At 48.3% G+C, this 18,155-nt stretch overlaps 1 protein-coding gene across 1 annotated transcript; it reads left to right on the top strand.

Annotated features, from left to right (window-relative positions):
* Positions 1-1,655: 1,655 nt before the first annotated feature.
* Positions 1,656-5,081, top strand: Ap5s1 (adaptor related protein complex 5 subunit sigma 1). The gene is made up of 3 exons (XM_057781340.1): positions 1,656-1,932; positions 2,621-2,812; positions 4,020-5,081. Exons 2-3 carry the CDS (start codon positions 2,637-2,639, stop codon positions 4,444-4,446), a joined length of 603 nt encoding a protein of 200 aa, XP_057637323.1. The 5' UTR covers positions 1,656-1,932; positions 2,621-2,636; the 3' UTR covers positions 4,447-5,081.
* The last annotated feature ends 13,074 nt before the right edge of the window (positions 5,082-18,155 follow it).

Below are 18,155 nucleotides of genomic sequence, written 5' to 3'. Positions count from 1 at the left end.
GGGACACTACTGAACTGGCTGCTTTTGATCATGTCTGAGTCGGCATGGCTGAGTATTTCCAGGGGACCCCACAGACTCTCTGAAGCATAGCTTAAAACCAGAAGAGGCCAGCGGCCATAAGGAAAGGCTCTCCCAGGGCACTCCCACAACAGTCCCAAGCAAATCCATCAGGTGAGACTCTGCTGCTGCCTGCCCCAGCGCTCGCCAGGGAAGCCTTCTGTGATACCACATTCATCGGGGCCCTCCACCATCTTCCAGGGTGACGGCTCAGTGCACTTTTCTTCACACGCCCCAGACACGGTCAACTCTCCAGTGGTTTTGAACTTGACATGGACTGGCCGAGTGGTGAACAGAGGCCAGGATATCATGTTCCCAGTGCCCTCTGCCAGTTCCTAGTTACAATCTGCTGGCAGATATGAGGCCTGGCCCAGAGTGATAAGGACGGGGCACCAGGAGCCAACATCATCCCCTGACTCTCTGATTGAGGCCCCACACTGCCTCTGGGCCTGTCCTTTCACCTGACATCAAACTCCCCACAGCCTGTGCACCATGTACTCCCCCTGCCGACCGCCTGCCAAAGTCCTTCATGGAGGTCTTTCTTCAGAAGCCCTGCCTGGGCCACTCTGTTCTTTCATTTCTTTGTCATCAGACAGTATTCAAGTAAGTATAACCCTGGCCTTGGGGAGCGAAGACGGGAACCATGGCAGAGATGAGTCCCACAAGAGACAAAAGTTTTGGTCAGAGTCACTTAGGGAATAATCTGAGGGGACAGCCCTCATGGGGCCTTCGAGGCACGTCAGACTGGAACATACTTAAGGAAGCCTAGGAATTCACATGCCTAGCAAGCGGTAAAAGAATTTGTATGCACCTTTGCCCCAAACACCACTTGGGCCATGTTTCCAGACTGGATCTTCACCCTAATGCTGGTGGCACTACTTGGTTCAAACCTTAGTTTTAGATCTCTTAAGTTAGAAAGTTCTTGATGTCCTCCCTGTGAGGAGTCAAGCAGTGGCTGCAAAAGGGAAAGACAGCCTTAAACACTTGCCCCAGCTGTCTCTAGATGGGGCTTCACTGGGGCCTAACAAAGTTGGCAGACCTGCTAGGGCTACACAACTACGACGAAGTTGGGACTAGAATTGGAATCCGATGTGAAATCCAGAATCAGCCTTAACCCACTGAAGGAACCAACAATAAAGGATCTTCACAACTGCTCGCATATTCGTATCTTTCCAAAGTCATCACCGTCTGGTGTGCGTTTCAGCAGGCAGGGTTCCGCTCCTGCAATTCGGTCGCACACAAGTAGCTTCGGGGTAGCGGTGCGCCCGCCTCCGTGGAAAGTTTAGCTAATGTCGCAGCAGCCACAGCGCCCCCTGGCGGCCACCATCGCGGTGGCCAGGCCGCAGCTAGTCAAGGGCTTTCCAGCGCCTCCAGATAAGCTCGCCGGCGCCCTGAACCCTCCAGAGCGCTCTCGCAGTCGAAGGGATCGGCAATTCAGAAGCCTGCACACCCTCGGGAAGTAGGGCCCCCACGCCCGGATCACAGACCCAGGATCGAGTCCGCACTACAACCCCCAGAGTCCAGCGCGCCGCTGCCCGCGCGAGGCAGTGACGCAATGAGGCCGTCAGGGAAAGAGGGAGCACGGTGGCCGGGGTTGATGACGTCTGCTGCTGGCGGCAGAAAGGTGACCAGAGGTCAAGGCCTATAAACCTGCCTTCCCTTCCTGAAGCGGGTTTGCCAACCTACCTGTTGGATAACTTTCAATTCTTGATCTGTTTAGCCTTGACCGGGACTAATTACTGTGTCCCCCTCAGCCTTGAGACCTCGGGGTCGCCACTGTCTCACGTTGTCCAGAACAGCCAGGGACTCCCCATGTATCTGTGGCTGACTTGAATTCCTGATCCTCTTGTCTCCACCTCCTGAGTGGGATTTCAGGTATGTGCCACCATGTCTTGTTTTTGAAATAGTTTTGGTTAACTAGTTAGAACCCTTTGGATAAGGTTTGCCACACTCGCTCTGTCCTTTTTCTTCCAGTTGATCAGAGTCATTTGCAGATATGGCATTTAGAGGTATTTTCGTGTGTAGTTTCTAAAACAAAGACACATTCCTCCATTCAAAACCAAGTGGCATTGATCAAGACTTCCATGTCAGCCAGCCCGGTCTACAGAGCGAGTTCCAGGGCAGGCTACAAAGCTACACAGAGAAACCCTGTCTCGAAAAACCAAAACCAAAACAAAACAAAATAAACCCTCCCTCCCATCTCATACTCCACACTTTAGTTGTCCTAATGGCCCACACTGTGGAGTCTGGTTGGTTTTGTCCCAGGAACACTCAGCTGTGGCCTCTGGTCACCAGTTTTTCCTGCACTCTCATGACCTTGATGCTCTTGGAGATTTCCGGATAGTTTTGCAGAAGTGGGTTTAGTGTTGTAGGAGACATCTCCACCCTTGTTCTCAAGGCAGACCAGACATTACATTATTCAGAGGCTAGGCATATCTAAGTAGACAGGTGATAGGTGTCTAACCACAACGCTCTCTGGGCACACTCCCAGGCCACACCCTCCTTGAGAGGACCTCCTTCTCAGGGGTTTCACTTTCCCCTCTGGTCTCTGGCTTCTCTGCAGCATCCACCCTGGAGCCATGGTCCATGCCTTCCTCATCCACACCTTGAGGGCCCCGAATTCGGAGGATACAGGCCTTTGCCGAGTGCTCTACTCCTGTGTCTTTGGTGCTGAGAAGTCACCCGATGATCCACGGCCACGTGGTGCAGAAAGGGACAGGCTCTTGCGCAAGGAACAGATTTTGGCCGTGGCCAGGTAATTTCACTGCCCCACCCCAAGCTTCATCAGACACAGAGCTGATTATGAGGGATGCTGGAGTTGGACAGTGAAGGAAGACGAGGAGTCACGGTGTTTCCCCTGGCCCCCACCACTGTGTATAAGTGTTCCTATGAAAAAGAGCTAAAGAAAGAATGTGATTATCATTATGGTGGTTCTGGGAATTTCATGTATATTATGTAATCCTCATAGTCCTCTGAGGTGGCTGTATTATCTTCACTTTCCAGAAGAGTTAGCTGACATACAGAGGCTAAGGAACTTAACCTGCCCAAGGTTGTACAACAAAAACATGGCTAGAAATGGAGATTAGAGTATGAGCAGGCAGACTTGTGCACACAAGACATGCTTTCTAGTGGAGGTCTTCCTAAGAGCGAGAACGTAATGATTAGCAGAGACTCAGGGCTGCTGAATGCCGGAGACTCGGAGCCGTTTTGGAAAGCATCGTATGAGGGAGGTGGATAGACTGGGACCTTTTTCCCCAGACACACGTGAGCTGTGCAGCTCTTTGCCAACCCCTCATTCTCGACCTGGTTCCCCTCTTGCAGTTGTTTGTTTTGAGACAGAGCCTAATTTTCTGGTTCAGGCTGCCCTCCACTTCTCTGTGTATTCCAGGTTGGAATGAACTGATCCCCCTGCCTCCTCCTCCTAATGCTAGAATTATAGGCATGCACCACCATACCTGGCTAAACGCAAGGCTTTAAAGCCAGACTGTGAGGGGCCTGATCTAGAAGATGATTCAGGAAGCAGTGGGGACAGCCTTGACAGTCACATGGGAGGTGCATAGGACTCGGAGAAGGGTGAATGGTTGAGAGGTCAGGCAGCCACACTGGACGACTTTGTTGTTCTCATCACTTATTTGCCTCTCTGTTGAGGAGGCTTCTGCGAGGCGAGTGAGACAAGACTTCACTCCTTTTCCCAGCCCAAGGAGCTGTGTTCAGATCCCGCCTTCTCTTGGCCGTTCAGAGTAAAGTGATTCAGGCTGGAGCCTGGATTTCTGTCTCATCACATTTCCCTGGCTCCGCATCCCTGGATCATTTAAGCTTTCTAAGCCTAAGTTTCTTTACCCAAGATATGAGACATTTCAGCTCCCAGCTACATTGGAAGTTGACAGAAGTGTCCGTGTTTGCCGGGGGGGGGGGAGGGATGGCACCTTGGTGGTCTACCAGTGACCTGACTCCCCTTCCAGGCAGGTGGAGTCACTGTGCCGACTGCAGCAACAAGCATCTGGATGTCCCTCCACAGACCCGCAGCCTCAGTTCTCCGACGAGCCTGTGTCTCTGCATGAGGCCCCCCATGGAGCCTTCTACCTGGGAGCCGGGGACCCTTTCCAGGAGCCACAGACAGTGGTGTGGCTGGGTGTACTTTCACTAGGCTTTGCCCTGGTGCTGGATACCCATGAGAACTTGCTGCTGGCTGAGAGCACACTCCGGCTGTTGGTCCGCCTCCTTCTTGACCACCTGCGGCTGCTGACACCAGGTAACAACTTCTTATTGAGGGCTGACCGCATTGAGGGAATCCTCGCCCGCTTCCTGCCACATGGGCAGCTGCTTTTCCTCAATGACCAGTTTGTCCAGGACCTGGAGAAGGAATTCAGTGCTGCTTGGCCCCGCTGACCACCCACCAGAATGAGGCTTCTTGAAAGGACAGAGAGGGAGGGTAAAGATTACATACTTCAAGGAGAAGTTTGGCATCTCCCTCTTGCCCAGGTTGCTCCCTAGTCTGATATGTGACTGCACTCAGGACAAATGATTGGACAAGCTGGCAGGAGAGGGCCTGGGGAGAAGGCAGAGGAAGCTAGCTGTGCCTTTTCCCAGTTCAGTGGAATTGCAGAACATCCTGAACCTGTCGCTGCATGTGACACTCTGCGGTGTTCACCATGCTAGCCCTTGACTTCCAGTCCTCCCAGCTGCCTGTTCTGGAGCCGTGTAATGCCTGCCAAGACTTTAGTTCACTTTCTCTATAACCCCAGCACAAAAGGAGTCTCTGAGACTCCCTTCAAAGTGGGGGAGCTGGGATGGTACCCTGGCAGATCCTGGCCCCTGCCTTTGCACATCATCAAGGATATTTTCAACAAGGCCTGTTCTGCATCCGGCCCCACCACACTTCAGAGCAGGGGGATTCTGAGGCTCCGTATGTGCCGAGCCTATATCTGCCAGGCAAGCCAAGTGCACAGCAGCTTTTCTTGTCTGCTGGCCAGCAAGTGCCAGGTGTCTGGGCCAGGTGATACCTTACTTTGAATTAAAAATAATGGCTGTCTGACTTTGTTCTCTCTTTTTGTGCACCTGATGAATGCAGTGCCCTCCTGTGCATGAGCATCCGCCTGAGTGACCCCTGACCTCCTTGCCCTGCTACTTGCTCAAGCATCCTACGAGGCTTCCTCTTAAGAGCTCCATTCCTCCTCCTCAGTTGTTTCTTTGTGTTTTCTTTGGATGATGGTACTCGCTGTTTGCTGTAGTATGTGTCACGGGTGGTTGGTTGTGTGGTGGTTGGTCAGTCTCTGAGAAGCAGAGACTGGAGGGCAGTCTGTCCTTGCGCTGTGGGACTGTCTTTGCGCTATGGATCGAGCTCAGGCTCCTGGCAAGCTTCCTGGCAGGCACTTGTATCAGCTGAGCCATCTCTCCAGTACGTGATGTACTTTTTCCAAAGTAAAATGAAGCCCTTTTTATTTCAGAAATGTTTTCCCAACTTGGGTCATTAAGTAGCTATTGTGTTTCATTGTTCCATTCAGATAGTCCAGCTGCACAGCAGGTGAATCTCTTGTAGCTAATCTTCCCTTACCCTAATTGTGGCAGATAGCAGAAAACTCCAGAAAAGGAAAGTTACTTTTGGAAGATGGATCATTTGCGTACAGTGAGGAAGGAACCATAGAGCAGTTCTGCAAGGAAGCAATTTAGTTTAACTAAGGAGGGAACCTGCAGGCTGCAAAATAAGGCTCAACTGTATCCCAGGTCTCTGCCATCTTGGCAGTTCCAAATCATCCATCCAAGGTGGTTGGCTCTCATTATATTCAAATGCAGCGTCTTCAGCTCCCTCCTCTCTTTGCAGTGGGGTGCCAGTATCCACTACCACCCCAGCATCTCAAGGTCTCACAGAGCAGCTGGGTGGTGGTGGCGCACGACTTTTATCCCAGCACTTGGGAGGCAGAGGCAGGCGGATCTCTGTGAGTTTGAGTTCAGCCTGGTCTACAAGAGCTAGCTAGTTTCAGGACAGGCTCCAAAACTACAGAGAAACCTGTCTCAAAAAAAGAAAAAAGACTTTAAAAAAAAAAAAAAAAGAGAGAAAAGAAAAAAAAGGCTCTCTTGGAACATTTGAGTCTACAAAACATGGTTTCTCTTCTTTCTGATTCTAGTTCTGTCGTGTTGTCGGTTTCACTTGGCTCTCAGAACACGTTCCTTTTCTTTCCACTTTTCTCTCTGAGCATGTAACACGTGCTGTTTCCACTGATGCTCACTCACAAAAACAAGCATGTGCATTTTGGTTATAGCTGACTACTAATGAACATTTAGGAAGACAGAGTTAAACAGAACAACAGAACAAAAAAATCTCACAATTGATGGTTATAGAATCCTTGTATTTTTCAGTTTTCAAACACTATAATGAAATACCTGAGGCTGGGTACATTTATAAAGAAAAGAGGTTTATTTAATCCCAGTTTTGAAGTTAAAGTATGGCACTGGCCTCAGCTTGGCTCTGGTGACAACCTCATGGTGGGTGGCAATTCAGTGGTGGGGACATGGACAGGGAGAGAAGAGAGGTGGCCGTACAGTAAGGTGAGGAGCAGACAGGAGCCAGTCATGACCTCACAGGAAGCTCTGCTGTAGATGACAGCTAGGGGTGCTTTATATCCATACTCTAAATTCTAAGAGCGTATTTGAATGTCTTGGGTGGAAAGTGTTCACATATCCATCTATTGGTTTGTTGTGAGTTAACTTGAAGTCTTGATGTCTCAGGATGAATGTAAGACTTTGTAACCTTCGTGTAAGTGAACGCCCCTGTATTCCACACACAGGGAGAAGGAAAAGCAGAACTCAGATCCAAGCCAAACCACTTGAGTGAGACCAGACTGGACTTTGGAGTGATGGATTGTTTTCGTTTCCCTTCCCATTTACTCAGCCTGCTAAGGACGAAGGGAAGACAGACTTGGAGAATGATATTCCTCTGTCTTCTCAGACCGAGCCTCTCAGAATAGAGTGCAGTTTAACGATTCACTCCTTTCTTTTTTTTGGTTTTTCGAGACAGGGTTTCTCTGTAGCTTTGGTTCCCGTCCTGGAACTAGCTCTTGTAGATCAGGCTGGTCTCGAACTCACAGAGATCCGCCTGCCTCTGCCTCCCGAGTGCTGGGATTAAAGGCGTGCGCCACCACTGCCCGGCTTATAATTTTTTTTGTGTGTGTGTGTACCATGTATATGTGTGCAATTCCCCAGAGGTCAGAAGAGGGCATCTGAACCCCTTGAACTGGCGTTACAGATGGTTGGGAGCTGCCATGTGGGCACTGGGAACCAAACCCAGGTCCTCTGAACAAGCAGAATGTGCTCTTTACTGCTGAGCCGTCTTTCCAGCCCCAAGATTCAGTTCTTGCCTCTGTTCATTGGCATCTGTAAGTATCCAGCAGCAATGAGCTCTGAATTCAGATAACTGGATTACTTTAACTACCTCTGAAAGGTCTGCCATATACCAGTATCTCACGTATGGCCAAGATCCTAAGAAGTGATCTGAGAGGCAAATTCCAGCACTTTGATTTTCCAGAGTTCCCAACTGTTCTTCCAAGGAGGTTTTAATCATTTCTGGTCTCTACTTGGGGCCGCTGCCTCCCAACAACTCTCAGGTGTCACTTTCTTCTTTTAAAGTTCAAGGCTGGGGAGAGGGTTCACTGGGTCCAAACACCAGAGTGCAAATATGACTAGCTTGAGTCCCAGAACCATGTAAAGCCAGGCTCAGTAGCCCACATCTGTAATCCCAGTGTTCCTGTGGTCAAAAAGGAGGCAGAGACAGGACAAAGCTGTGGGCTAGCTCACATGGTGTACACAGTGGCAAACAACAAGGTAGAAGGCAAGGACGGACACCCAAGATTGCCCTCTGACAATCTTGCACACATCGCACACACATAATATCTTAATTTAAAAGTTGTTTTTGGGGGGCTATGGTCAGGCCTTGAAATCAAGCTGTAGTCCCTCAGAAAATTGTGTGAGTATGGGCATTGCTGAGTAGTATGGTTGCATAGCAAGACCTGATCTCAAAATGATAATGAACACTCGAATATATGCACAATGTTGTTTCTTTTATGTAGCTAGATAAATATCCATGGGCTTGGTGGACATCGAGGATGGGCCTCTCTCCTTGTGCCCTAGACACTTTAAGAACCAATATAAAGTCCGTCTTGTAATGTCAATCTAAGCAGTGGCCCCTCTGGTCATTGCCCACTCTGCCTTGAGAGTGCTTTGGTTTATTAAATTTTCTTTACTGTGATCATCGATCTATACTATGCGCTGCATGTCTCTTTCAAATTAATTTAGTACAGACGGGCGGTGGTGGCGCACGCCTTTAATCCCAGCACTTGGGAGGCAGAGGCAGGCGGATCTCTGTGAGTTCAAGGCCAGCCTGGTCTACAAGAGCTAGTTCCAGGACAGGCTCCAAAGCTACAGAGAAACCCTGTCTTGGTAAACCAAAAAAAAAAAAAAAAAAGGAAGAAGAAGTAGAGAGTGTAAGAAACTGGGCAGAGAACAGAGTGAAACAAACCTGGTGACAGTTTCTATTTGTAGAGTGTTATCATTTGAGACAAAAATCCTGTGCTTTGTGACTGGGGGTTTCTAGGGAATCCTTGGGGCTGGGAACTCTGAAATTTCACCATGTGCCAACCTTTTCTCCTTCAGTACTGAATACAGAACAAGGGCTTTTTTTATGCCTGCCAGGCGTCCTCCCACTGAGCTATACTCCTAGCCCATGCAGGGATTTCTCTCTCCAAGGGTCCGGTTCCCCGGAAAACAAGTTCTTTCTTCCAGTGAGTGCTCCAGATGAAGCTAGAGCTAGAACTGGATGATAGTACACCCCTATGGGTTCTGTCCTGAGGGAAAACAGGTCAAAAGGGGGCCAGCAGAACTCCTCCCTCTCAGGAACAGTCACCCGATTTATGGTGGCAAGGTCAAAGCAGTTTCAGCCTGGCCTTGTCAGCTTAAAGAGCCATGAGCATTTGGGGCAGCAAAGATTTCACCTGTGGCTGGAGAGGGGCGGCATTTGGGCATTGCTTGGGAATCAACACTTGCTGGACTGAAAATGACATTAAAAGCCTTTGCAGCCGGGCGGTGGTGGCGCATGCCTTTAATCCCAGCACTCAGGAGGCAGAGGCAGGCGGATCTCTGTGAGTTCAAGGCCAGCCTGGTCTACAAAGGGAGTTCCAGGACAGGCTCCAAAGCTACAGAGAAACCCTGTCTCGAAAAACCAAAAAAAAAAAAAAGCCTTTGCAGTCCTCCATTTCATGTGGTCTTGGACGACTACAGTATAAGAACAAAGTGCTGGGAGGCAGACAAACTTCAGCCTCAGAGAGGCCCACGCAGAGCTGACAGTAAGCGGTAAGCACAGAAGAGCAGTTTCCTGGGTTCACAAACAGCAAGTTAGCAAAGATAAAGAAACAAAACCCTCACAGTCAGGCATAATTAAAAATAAAGAGTCTGTGCAAAGACCTCTAAGGGCAATGGGGAACACAGTCACAGTACCTGTCCCTGGTCAGCACCCCAGGGTGGCCTCAAACTCCATCTTCCACCTCCCAGTGTGGGGTAACAGGCATACATTAATCACCACATTGTACAGACTGATGATATGACCACTCCATGGTTAAGGAGAACGTTTTTATTGCAGATGAGCTAGAGAACAACCAGAAACATCTAGAAGAGTCAGAGAAAAAAGTAGACTGGACATGGTAGGGCTCTCTGTGAGAGAGAGAATACCAGGGGGCAGCGACTAGAGGAAACTTAGTGAGCCAAGCAAGAGCCATGCAGAGAGGACATAATGAGGATAGCAGGATTATAAGAAAGAGTAGCCGGGGAGGGAAGCCCTCAGCTAGAGGGACTTTAGGGGAGGGAGGAGGTGAGAAGGGCCAGGATGCTAGTTAGTGTGGACTTTGAAGTGTATACCTGGTACCTGTGGTACAAGGGCCTGCAGGCCAGCATGGGCTTTGCTGTGCTGATAGGTGCCACGGTACCCATGTGCCCCTCCTGGCTGAGGTAAGGAAATGACTTCTTTTGGCGGAAGAGAACTAGTTTCCAAGTTCCTGAGGATGTCGGCTTTCATGTAACCACCAGAAATCCTCCAGCAGTCCAAGTGAGCTCATTTCTGGATATTTGGAGTATCTTTGGAGTTTGGGGGTTTGGAGTATCCTTTGGTCCTGACACACACCTGACTCCACATATTATTATTACTGTGGTTGTTCTGTTTTTTTGAGACAGGAACTCTCGATGTAGCTCTGGCAGTCCTGAAACTCACTACGTGGATCAGACTGGCCTTGAACTATCAGAGAGATTCACGCATCTCTGCCTCCCAAATGCAGGGATTAAAGGTGTGCACTACTATACACAGTTCCAGATATTACTCTTTTTTTTTTTTTTTTTTTTTTCGGTTTTTCGAGGCAGGATTTCTCTGTAGCTTTGGTGCCTGTTCCGGAACTAGCTCTTGTAGACCAGGCTGGCCTCGAACTCACAGAGCTCCGCCTGCCTCTGCCTCCCGAGTGCTGGGATTAAAGGTGTGCGCCACCACTGCCCGGCTATTACTCTTATCTTAAATATTAACTAGAAAACTTGGAAAATAAAGCTAACCAACTAAGGGGAGCACCACAAAACAGAAGGGATAATAGTCAAACGCAGGAATTTTTTTGTTTTCACAGACAAGAAAACTCAAATGTCAATGGGGTGATGCACACCTTTAATCCTAATATTTGGGAGGCAGAGGCAAGTGGATTTCTGAGTTCAAGGCCAGCCTGGTCCATACACAAGTTCTGAAACAACAGACCTACAGAGAGAAACCTGTTGTTTTTTTTTTTTAAAAAAAAAAAAAAAAGGAAAGAAAGGAAGCAAAGAAAACCCAAAGACTCAAGGTTTGCCGCTGGGTCTGTGGGGGAGGAGGGATGTGGGTGCTGTAGGCGGTCCTTAGAGATTTCCGTACTTTTCCACCCCATGCTTTATCGCACCAGACAATGTGGCCTGGCATCACCCCTTGAGAGGGTGGAGGGTTTCTGTCCTAAGTGTGTCTGGGCTAGCCTCCTTACTTGCATCGGCCCAGTACAATGTGGCAGAAATGACACTTAGCCAGTTTAGAGTCAAGGTCTCATGGGCATTTTGCTTTCTGCTATGAAAAACGTGTGGTTCAGGCTGATGAAGGGTAAGAAGCTGCGTGAAGTGAAAAGAACCATCCCTGGCTGGTGCGATGACTCGGTAGGTAAGGCTGCACAAACCCTGGGCCTACTAGCTTCACGCTCTTTAACCCACGTAAAGATCAAAGGGGAAAACTGACCCAACCTATAGTTTCCTTTGACCTTCTCTCTCTCTCTCTCTCTCCCCCCCCCGTATGTGCACCCCTCCCACAATAATAAATAACTATTGCAAATAAAGAGAGTCGTCCCAGCTGAGTCCATCGAGACTATCCGCTCCTACGGGAGAGATGACTGACTGAAAAGAGGACTGATACCGCTATCAGCACAGACGCCCAAGACCAGCACAAAGGAGATTTATTTGTCCCAGACGGACAGAGGGCAGGAAATAAGAGACCAACATGGGAGATCGAGAACGAGGGAGAAGGGGAAAGGAACGAGAGATGGGGGATATTTGCCCCCAAAGGGATTAAGGACTGCCTCTGGAAAGAGAGGAGACAGATGTGGCCGGTAGGCAAATGGCAGTTTATAAAGGCAGAAGGGGAAACCCTGTGTTAGCATGAGTTGGTTCATTTTAGTTGGGCGTGTTAATCAGGTGAGCCAAAAGGGGGCTTTTGATTGCTGGACTTCAATACTTTGGTAGCTGAACGTTGGTAGGAGAAGGAAGTGGCCAAATAAGGGAATAGATCGTGGTGAATAGCTTTGAGAAAGTAATCTAATGGTTTATACAAGGCAGAGGAAATGGGGGAAGGGCAAAGCCCGAGAGCCACGTTTGCCACGCTTGAGCCTGCTAGAGTCCTTCAGGTGTAAGTGAGCCCAAGCATTTCGTAGCAGTCTCCTCTAAGATAAAACAGTCAGTGTTAGACAGAAGCTTGTTAAGGCTGGAGATGTTAGATCTGGAAAGATGACTCAGAGGTTAGGAGCCCTGGCTGTTCTTTAGAGGACCCAGGTTCAATTCCCAGAACCCACATGGCAGCTCACAACCGGCCATAATTCCAGTTCCAGAAGATGCAACACCCGTTTTTGGCCTCTTCAGGCACCAGGCAGGCACATAGCTCATAGGCATACATACAAGCAAGACACTTATTAAAAAAACAATTTAAAAGACATAGGATATACTAAGACAAGATGAAAATGCTCCATCCTGAAGAGATGCTGTCAAGTAAACAACTCAAAGTCTTCATGAAGTCCCCGAAACTGACCGGGCTCACTGGGCCCTTTCCTCCCCAAGCATATATAAGCAGTAAGGACCACTTACTAACACAGCTGCCCAGAAGAGATTCAGACCTCACAAACTGCCTGGAAGAGAGTCTCCAGCCTGCCGAGCTGCCTGCACGCTGCAGTGTGCTCCATTTTCCCAGCTCTCCTGAGCTGTCACTCATGCTGGGAGCACTTTGGTGATGCAGCTGTCTTTGAGTTCTTTCCTGTAAGTAACCTCAATAAAACTTATTGGTTTACCACCTTGGATCTAAGTGGGATCCTTACTTTGGAGTCTAAAGTCTAGACTGCCATAGACACCCTATCTGGGGTGAATAAAGGGACTAAAGTTCATGTCTCCCCAGGAATAACATCACGCAACACCAAGTAAGAGCAGAGCTGCGGCAGGAAGGTCAGCCCCACATCACCAAACCAACCACTGAACGGAGGAAGAAGTTTAACTAACACAGCTGGCTCCCCCCACCTTCTTCAGGGAGGAGGGCCGGGTACAAAGAACTATCCCACCTCCAGACGTCTTGGTAGCGGGAGCTGTAAATATGAAGTGAGTCAATTATTAGATGCTTGAGCTATTTGAGGGACAAAGACCGGCTTCCTGCTGTCACGTGACAACAATGACGCTAGGGTCTACGTCAGCTCCCAGCATCCTTGCCTCTTCTTCAGCACCGAAGAGGCTTCTCAGAGCCCTGTGAATGGGGATCGCTGCAGCCATTTCCACTTTTGACCACGGTTTTCATGAGGTTTGGGTTGTTTTGTTATGTTTTAACCATTAACTTTAAAAAGTTTTTTTTTTATATATATATTCATGTACATTGGTATTTTGCCTCCGTGAGAGGGTATAGGATCCTGTGGAACGGTGTTACAGAGAGTTGTGAGCTGCCATGTGGGTGCTGGGAACTGAACCCAGATCCTCTAGGAGAGCAGCCAGAGCTCTTAACCACTGAGCCATCTCTCCAGCCCCAAGGGTTTTTGTTTGGTTGGTTTTTGTTTGTTTTTTTTTTTCCCCCTGAGAGAGGGTTTCTCTGTAGTTTTGGAGCCTGTCCTGGAACTAGCTCTTGTAAACCAGGCTGGCCTCGAAATCACAAAGATCCGCCTGCCTCTGCTACCCGAGTGCTGGGATTAAAGGCGCCACCACCGCCGGGCTCAAATTTTTGTTTGTTTGTTTAATTTTATTTTGTTACTATTATTTTTGAGACAAGGTCATACTATGTAGTTCAGATACACTTAACCCTGTGCTCTCCCTGCCTCAGCTTTTCCAGTGCTGGGGTTACAGGTGAATCCCACTGCATAATGTGCGCTTGGATCCCCTCCAGGGGCAGCGCCCTGACTCTCACAGTTCCACAGTCAACTGAATTTGCGCATTAAACTCCTGGAGCACCAAAACCGTGTCAAGTGTTGGTAAGGAAGTGGATCAGACTGCATCAACCGCCTCTCACACTGCACTGCTGCTGCGGGCTGCGATGCCGTCTCTTTGGAGAAGTCTGGAAACTGCTGATAAAGCTAAATATAGCTTAGCTTCTGTCGGGCAGTTTACTCAAGGGAAACGAGCATGTAATCCCACAGAAAGACTTCCTTGTGGACGTTCATAGCAGCTCTACTCCTACCTATCCAAACCCGAGGGAGCCCAGATGTTCTAGTACGAACAGAGGAACAGGAAGAATGTGAGCATGAGAGATGGCCCAGTGGTAAGGAGTGTGCCTGTAAAACAGTAAGGACCTGAGTTTGGATCCCAGGACCCTCATAACAAGCTGGGTGTGATCCTATGCTTCCTCTTTCTTGAACCAAACCGTCTCTCATCTCCATGCTCAGTTGAAATGAACCAAAAGGACCGGTGCAACCTCCAGAAGTACACTTTGCAGGGACCTACTTCCACCAGCTAGGCTCCACATCTGAAGTTTCCAGAACTTCCCAAAATAGCACCATTCATTGTCTGGGGTTCACGAGTTCAAAACATAAGCCTGAGGGGGAAATTTACATTCAAATCCGTAACAGTGATGGAATCAGAAAAGCGATTGAATGGTAGAGAGAAGGGGGAGTGTGATGGCATTAGCACACTGGTAACCTCAGCATGCAGCCGGTGGAAGCAGGAAGATCAGAAACTCAAGGTGGGGCCACAGATGCTAGGCTGGGAAAGGCGCTGCTGTCAAGCCTGATGACCTGAGTTTGATCCCTTGGACCCACATGGTGGAGGGAGAGAACTCTCCCACGTGTCCAAAGGGGAAGACTCCAAGCACCCCGGAAAGGGCTGGCCCCTGACATGGTCCAAATGATAGTCTAGGTTCAGCTCAAGCTGGACTATAGAAGGATTTTTGGCAAATAGATCAAAACCTACAGCCAGCATTCCTCAGGAACCTGTGAAATGGGTTTCTGCCTGCCAGAAAGGGCCAGTTCCTTTGCCATATACCTGTGGTTACATACCAAAGTCCAAAGCTAACCTCTAGGCTCCCTCAGTCTCTAGCAACACGCACCTCTTAGGAATATCAACCCCCACACCAGCCTTCTGGTTCTTCTCACCTCCCCCACCGCTACCCCACTCTGCCAGCTCCCAGGAGGCTCCAGATTACAGCTCACTCCCCTTCCCAGGCTCTGCTCTCTTATCGTGCCAAGGTCACCCCCCCCACACACACACACACACACTATCGTCTTCTCTTGACTCTCCCTCCTATTTTCTCTGCTCCCAGGAGATAGCCCAGCAAGATTGTCTTTTTTCTCTCTGCTCTGGACTCTTCCAGATGCTTCTGGCTTCTCTCTCTTTCATATTTACAATAAAAACCTCCCAAACCATGGAGGAGTGGTCATTTCTGTGGTTTTTTACTGTGTCCTAGCTTACAATCACCATGGATGAGCAAGCACACACACACACATACAATGAAAACCTTACAAGAGAAAAATTCAAGGTCATCCTTTGTTATATAGCAAGTTTGTAAATATTAATTTTTAGATATCAAAATAGCCTGGGCTGGAGCTGGAGAAATGGCTTAGCGGTTAAGAGCACTGACTGCTCTTCCAGAGGACCAGGGTTCAATTCCCAGCACCCACATGGCAGCTCACAACTGTCTGAAAATCCAGTTCCAAGGGATCTGACACCTTCACACCAGTGCACATAAAGATAAATAAATCATAAAAAAAACCCAACAAAATCGCCTGGGCTATGTGAGACCCCCTCTTCCTTTTTTTTAAAGTGGGGGGAGGAGTTTTTTAGGATTTGGAACATTCCAGGTTTTGTTTTTTTTTTTTTTGGAGACAAGGTTTCTTTGGATAGCCTTGGCTGTCCTGGAACTCCATCTATAGACCAGGCTGGCCTTGAACACACAGAGATTCATCTGCCTCTGCCTCTGCTGGGATCAAAGGTGTTTGCTACTTCTGCCCTGCTCATTCCAGATAGCCTGGAGCTTACAGCTGCAAAGAGAGGCCCTACCACCAAACAAGGTAGAAGGTGAAGATGATACCTGAGGTTATCCTCTGAGTTCCACACATGTGCTGTGGAGTGCATTCGTGACACACACACACACTCACATACATTAATTGATTGATGTGATTCACTGAAAGTAAATTATGTTTCAGGCAGCCAAGCCTTTCCATCATGAAACATCCAGAGTAACTTCTATTTCCTGAGTCGAACACCTGACACTGAGGGAAGGGCTCTAGACCAACAGGTAGCAAGGGGACTGAGAGCATGTATGGCCCCATGACAGGAAGCTGGAACCTGGGAGAGGCATGACCAGGGAAAGGTTCTTTGCATAATATGATCAGCATCTTGGAGGAGAGCTTACCTTCACCCACTTAACCCTGAAGCTAATTGAGCAGAACGAAACAGAAGAAGTCAGGTCTGTGTTAAAGATAATGGAGCTAGCTGGATGATGGGCAGGCAGGGGGTGGGGGTTGGGCTACAACCATTACCCCTCTTGCCATCCCCCAACCACAAGTGATCTTGGAATATAAGAAGTGGAAGGGGGTTGAGGGGGGCTCCACAATGCAGCTTCCGTGAGGTCATCAAGCTGGGGTGGCTCTTGTGGTGAGGCAGCTGTTTTGAGGTCACCTGAACCTGTGCTCTATAAGTGACGGGTAAGCATTTAGGAAGAAGGAAAGGTTACCACCCACCAGAAGGGGAATTTTTTTAAAAACTTATCTAACATTTTAAAGTTTAAAATCCTCTAATAATCTCTGTACTATAAGACCTGGTTTATTTAGCTTCATTCCTCACAGACTATAAGAAAAGATGTTAATTTTTATTTTATGAGTGTAGGTAGATACCTGCATGTATATCTGTATACTACTTGTGTGCCTGGTACCCACAGAGGTCAGAAGAGAGTATGGGACCCCCTGGAACTAGAGTCGCCGTCACCGACGGTTATGATAAACCATGTGGGTGCTGGGAATTGAACTTAGGTTTTCTAGAAGAGCAGTCAGTATACTCTTTACCACTGAGCCATTGCTCTAGCGCCCCCCCCCCATGAACTTTGAATTGATATCAAGTATATAAGTGCTAAGGCAGACTTGTCCATAGGAATAACCGTTCTGAATTGTGATCCAGTTTGTAGCCTTTGTAGAAGGTGGTGTTGTCCCTTAAAGGAGAAGGAAACCTGGGCATAAGGAATGTCTCCCCATTTGCCTTTTAACTATAAAACAGATCTAGCTGTATTGAGGTGTTAGAATTTAAATTACCTGACAACTTATGCTGGAGAGGTTGTGGGGAAAAGGAAACCCTTCTGCACTGCTGGTGGGAGTGCAAGCTGGTACAACCCCTTTGGATGTCGGTGTGGCGATTTCTCAGAAAATTAGAAAATAACCTTCCTCAAGATCCAGTAGTACCGGCCCCGGGCGGTGGTGGCGCATGCCTTTAATCCCAGCACTTGGGAGGCAGAGACAGGCGAATCTTTGTGAATTTGAGGCCAGCCTGGTCTACAAGAGCTAGTTCCAGGACAGGCTCCGTAGCTACAGAGAAACCCTGTCTCGAAAAACCAAAAAAAAAAAAAAAAAAAAAAAAAAAAAGAGATCCAGTAGTACCACTTTTGGGTATATATTCAAAGGATGCTCAGTCATGTCACAAGGACATGTGCTCAACTATGTTCATAGCAGCTTTGTTTGTCATAGCCAGAACCTGGAAACAACCTGAATGGCCCTCGATCAAAGAATGGATAAGAAAAATGTGGTACATTTACACAATGGAGTACTACCCAGCAGAAAAAAATAACGACAGCTTGAATTTTGCAAGAAAATGGATGGAGCTAGAAAACATTATTTTGAGTGAGGTAACCCAGACACAGAAAGACAATTATCACATGTACTCACTCATAGGTGTTTTTTTTTTTTTTTTGGTTTTTCGAGACAGGGTTTCTCTGTGGCTTTGGAGCCTGTCCTGGAACTAGCTCTTGTAGACCAGGCTGGTCTCGAACTCACAGAGATCCACCTGCCTCTGCCTCCCGAGTGCTGGGATTAAAGGCGTGCGCCACCACCGCCCGGCTTCATAGGTGGTTTTTAAACATAAAGCAAAGAAAGCCAGCCTACAAATCACAATCCCAGAGAACTTAGACAACAATGCAGACACTAAGAGAGACTTACATAGATCTAATCTACATGGGAAATAGAAATTAGAAAAAGACAAGATCTCCTGAGTAAATTGGGAGCATGGGGGAGAATTGAAGGGGGGAGGGGAGAGGCAGGGAGGGGAGCAAAGAAAAATATAGAGCTCAATAAATATCAATAAAAATGTAATAAAAAAGAATTTAAATTACCATCCAAGGGCCATGC

The sequence above is a fragment of the Chionomys nivalis genome, chromosome 9 (assembly GCF_950005125.1).
Source record: "Chionomys nivalis chromosome 9, mChiNiv1.1, whole genome shotgun sequence".
Classification (NCBI taxonomy): Eukaryota; Metazoa; Chordata; class Mammalia; order Rodentia; family Cricetidae; genus Chionomys; species Chionomys nivalis.
This window is presented reverse-complemented; position numbering and strand designations above follow the sequence as displayed.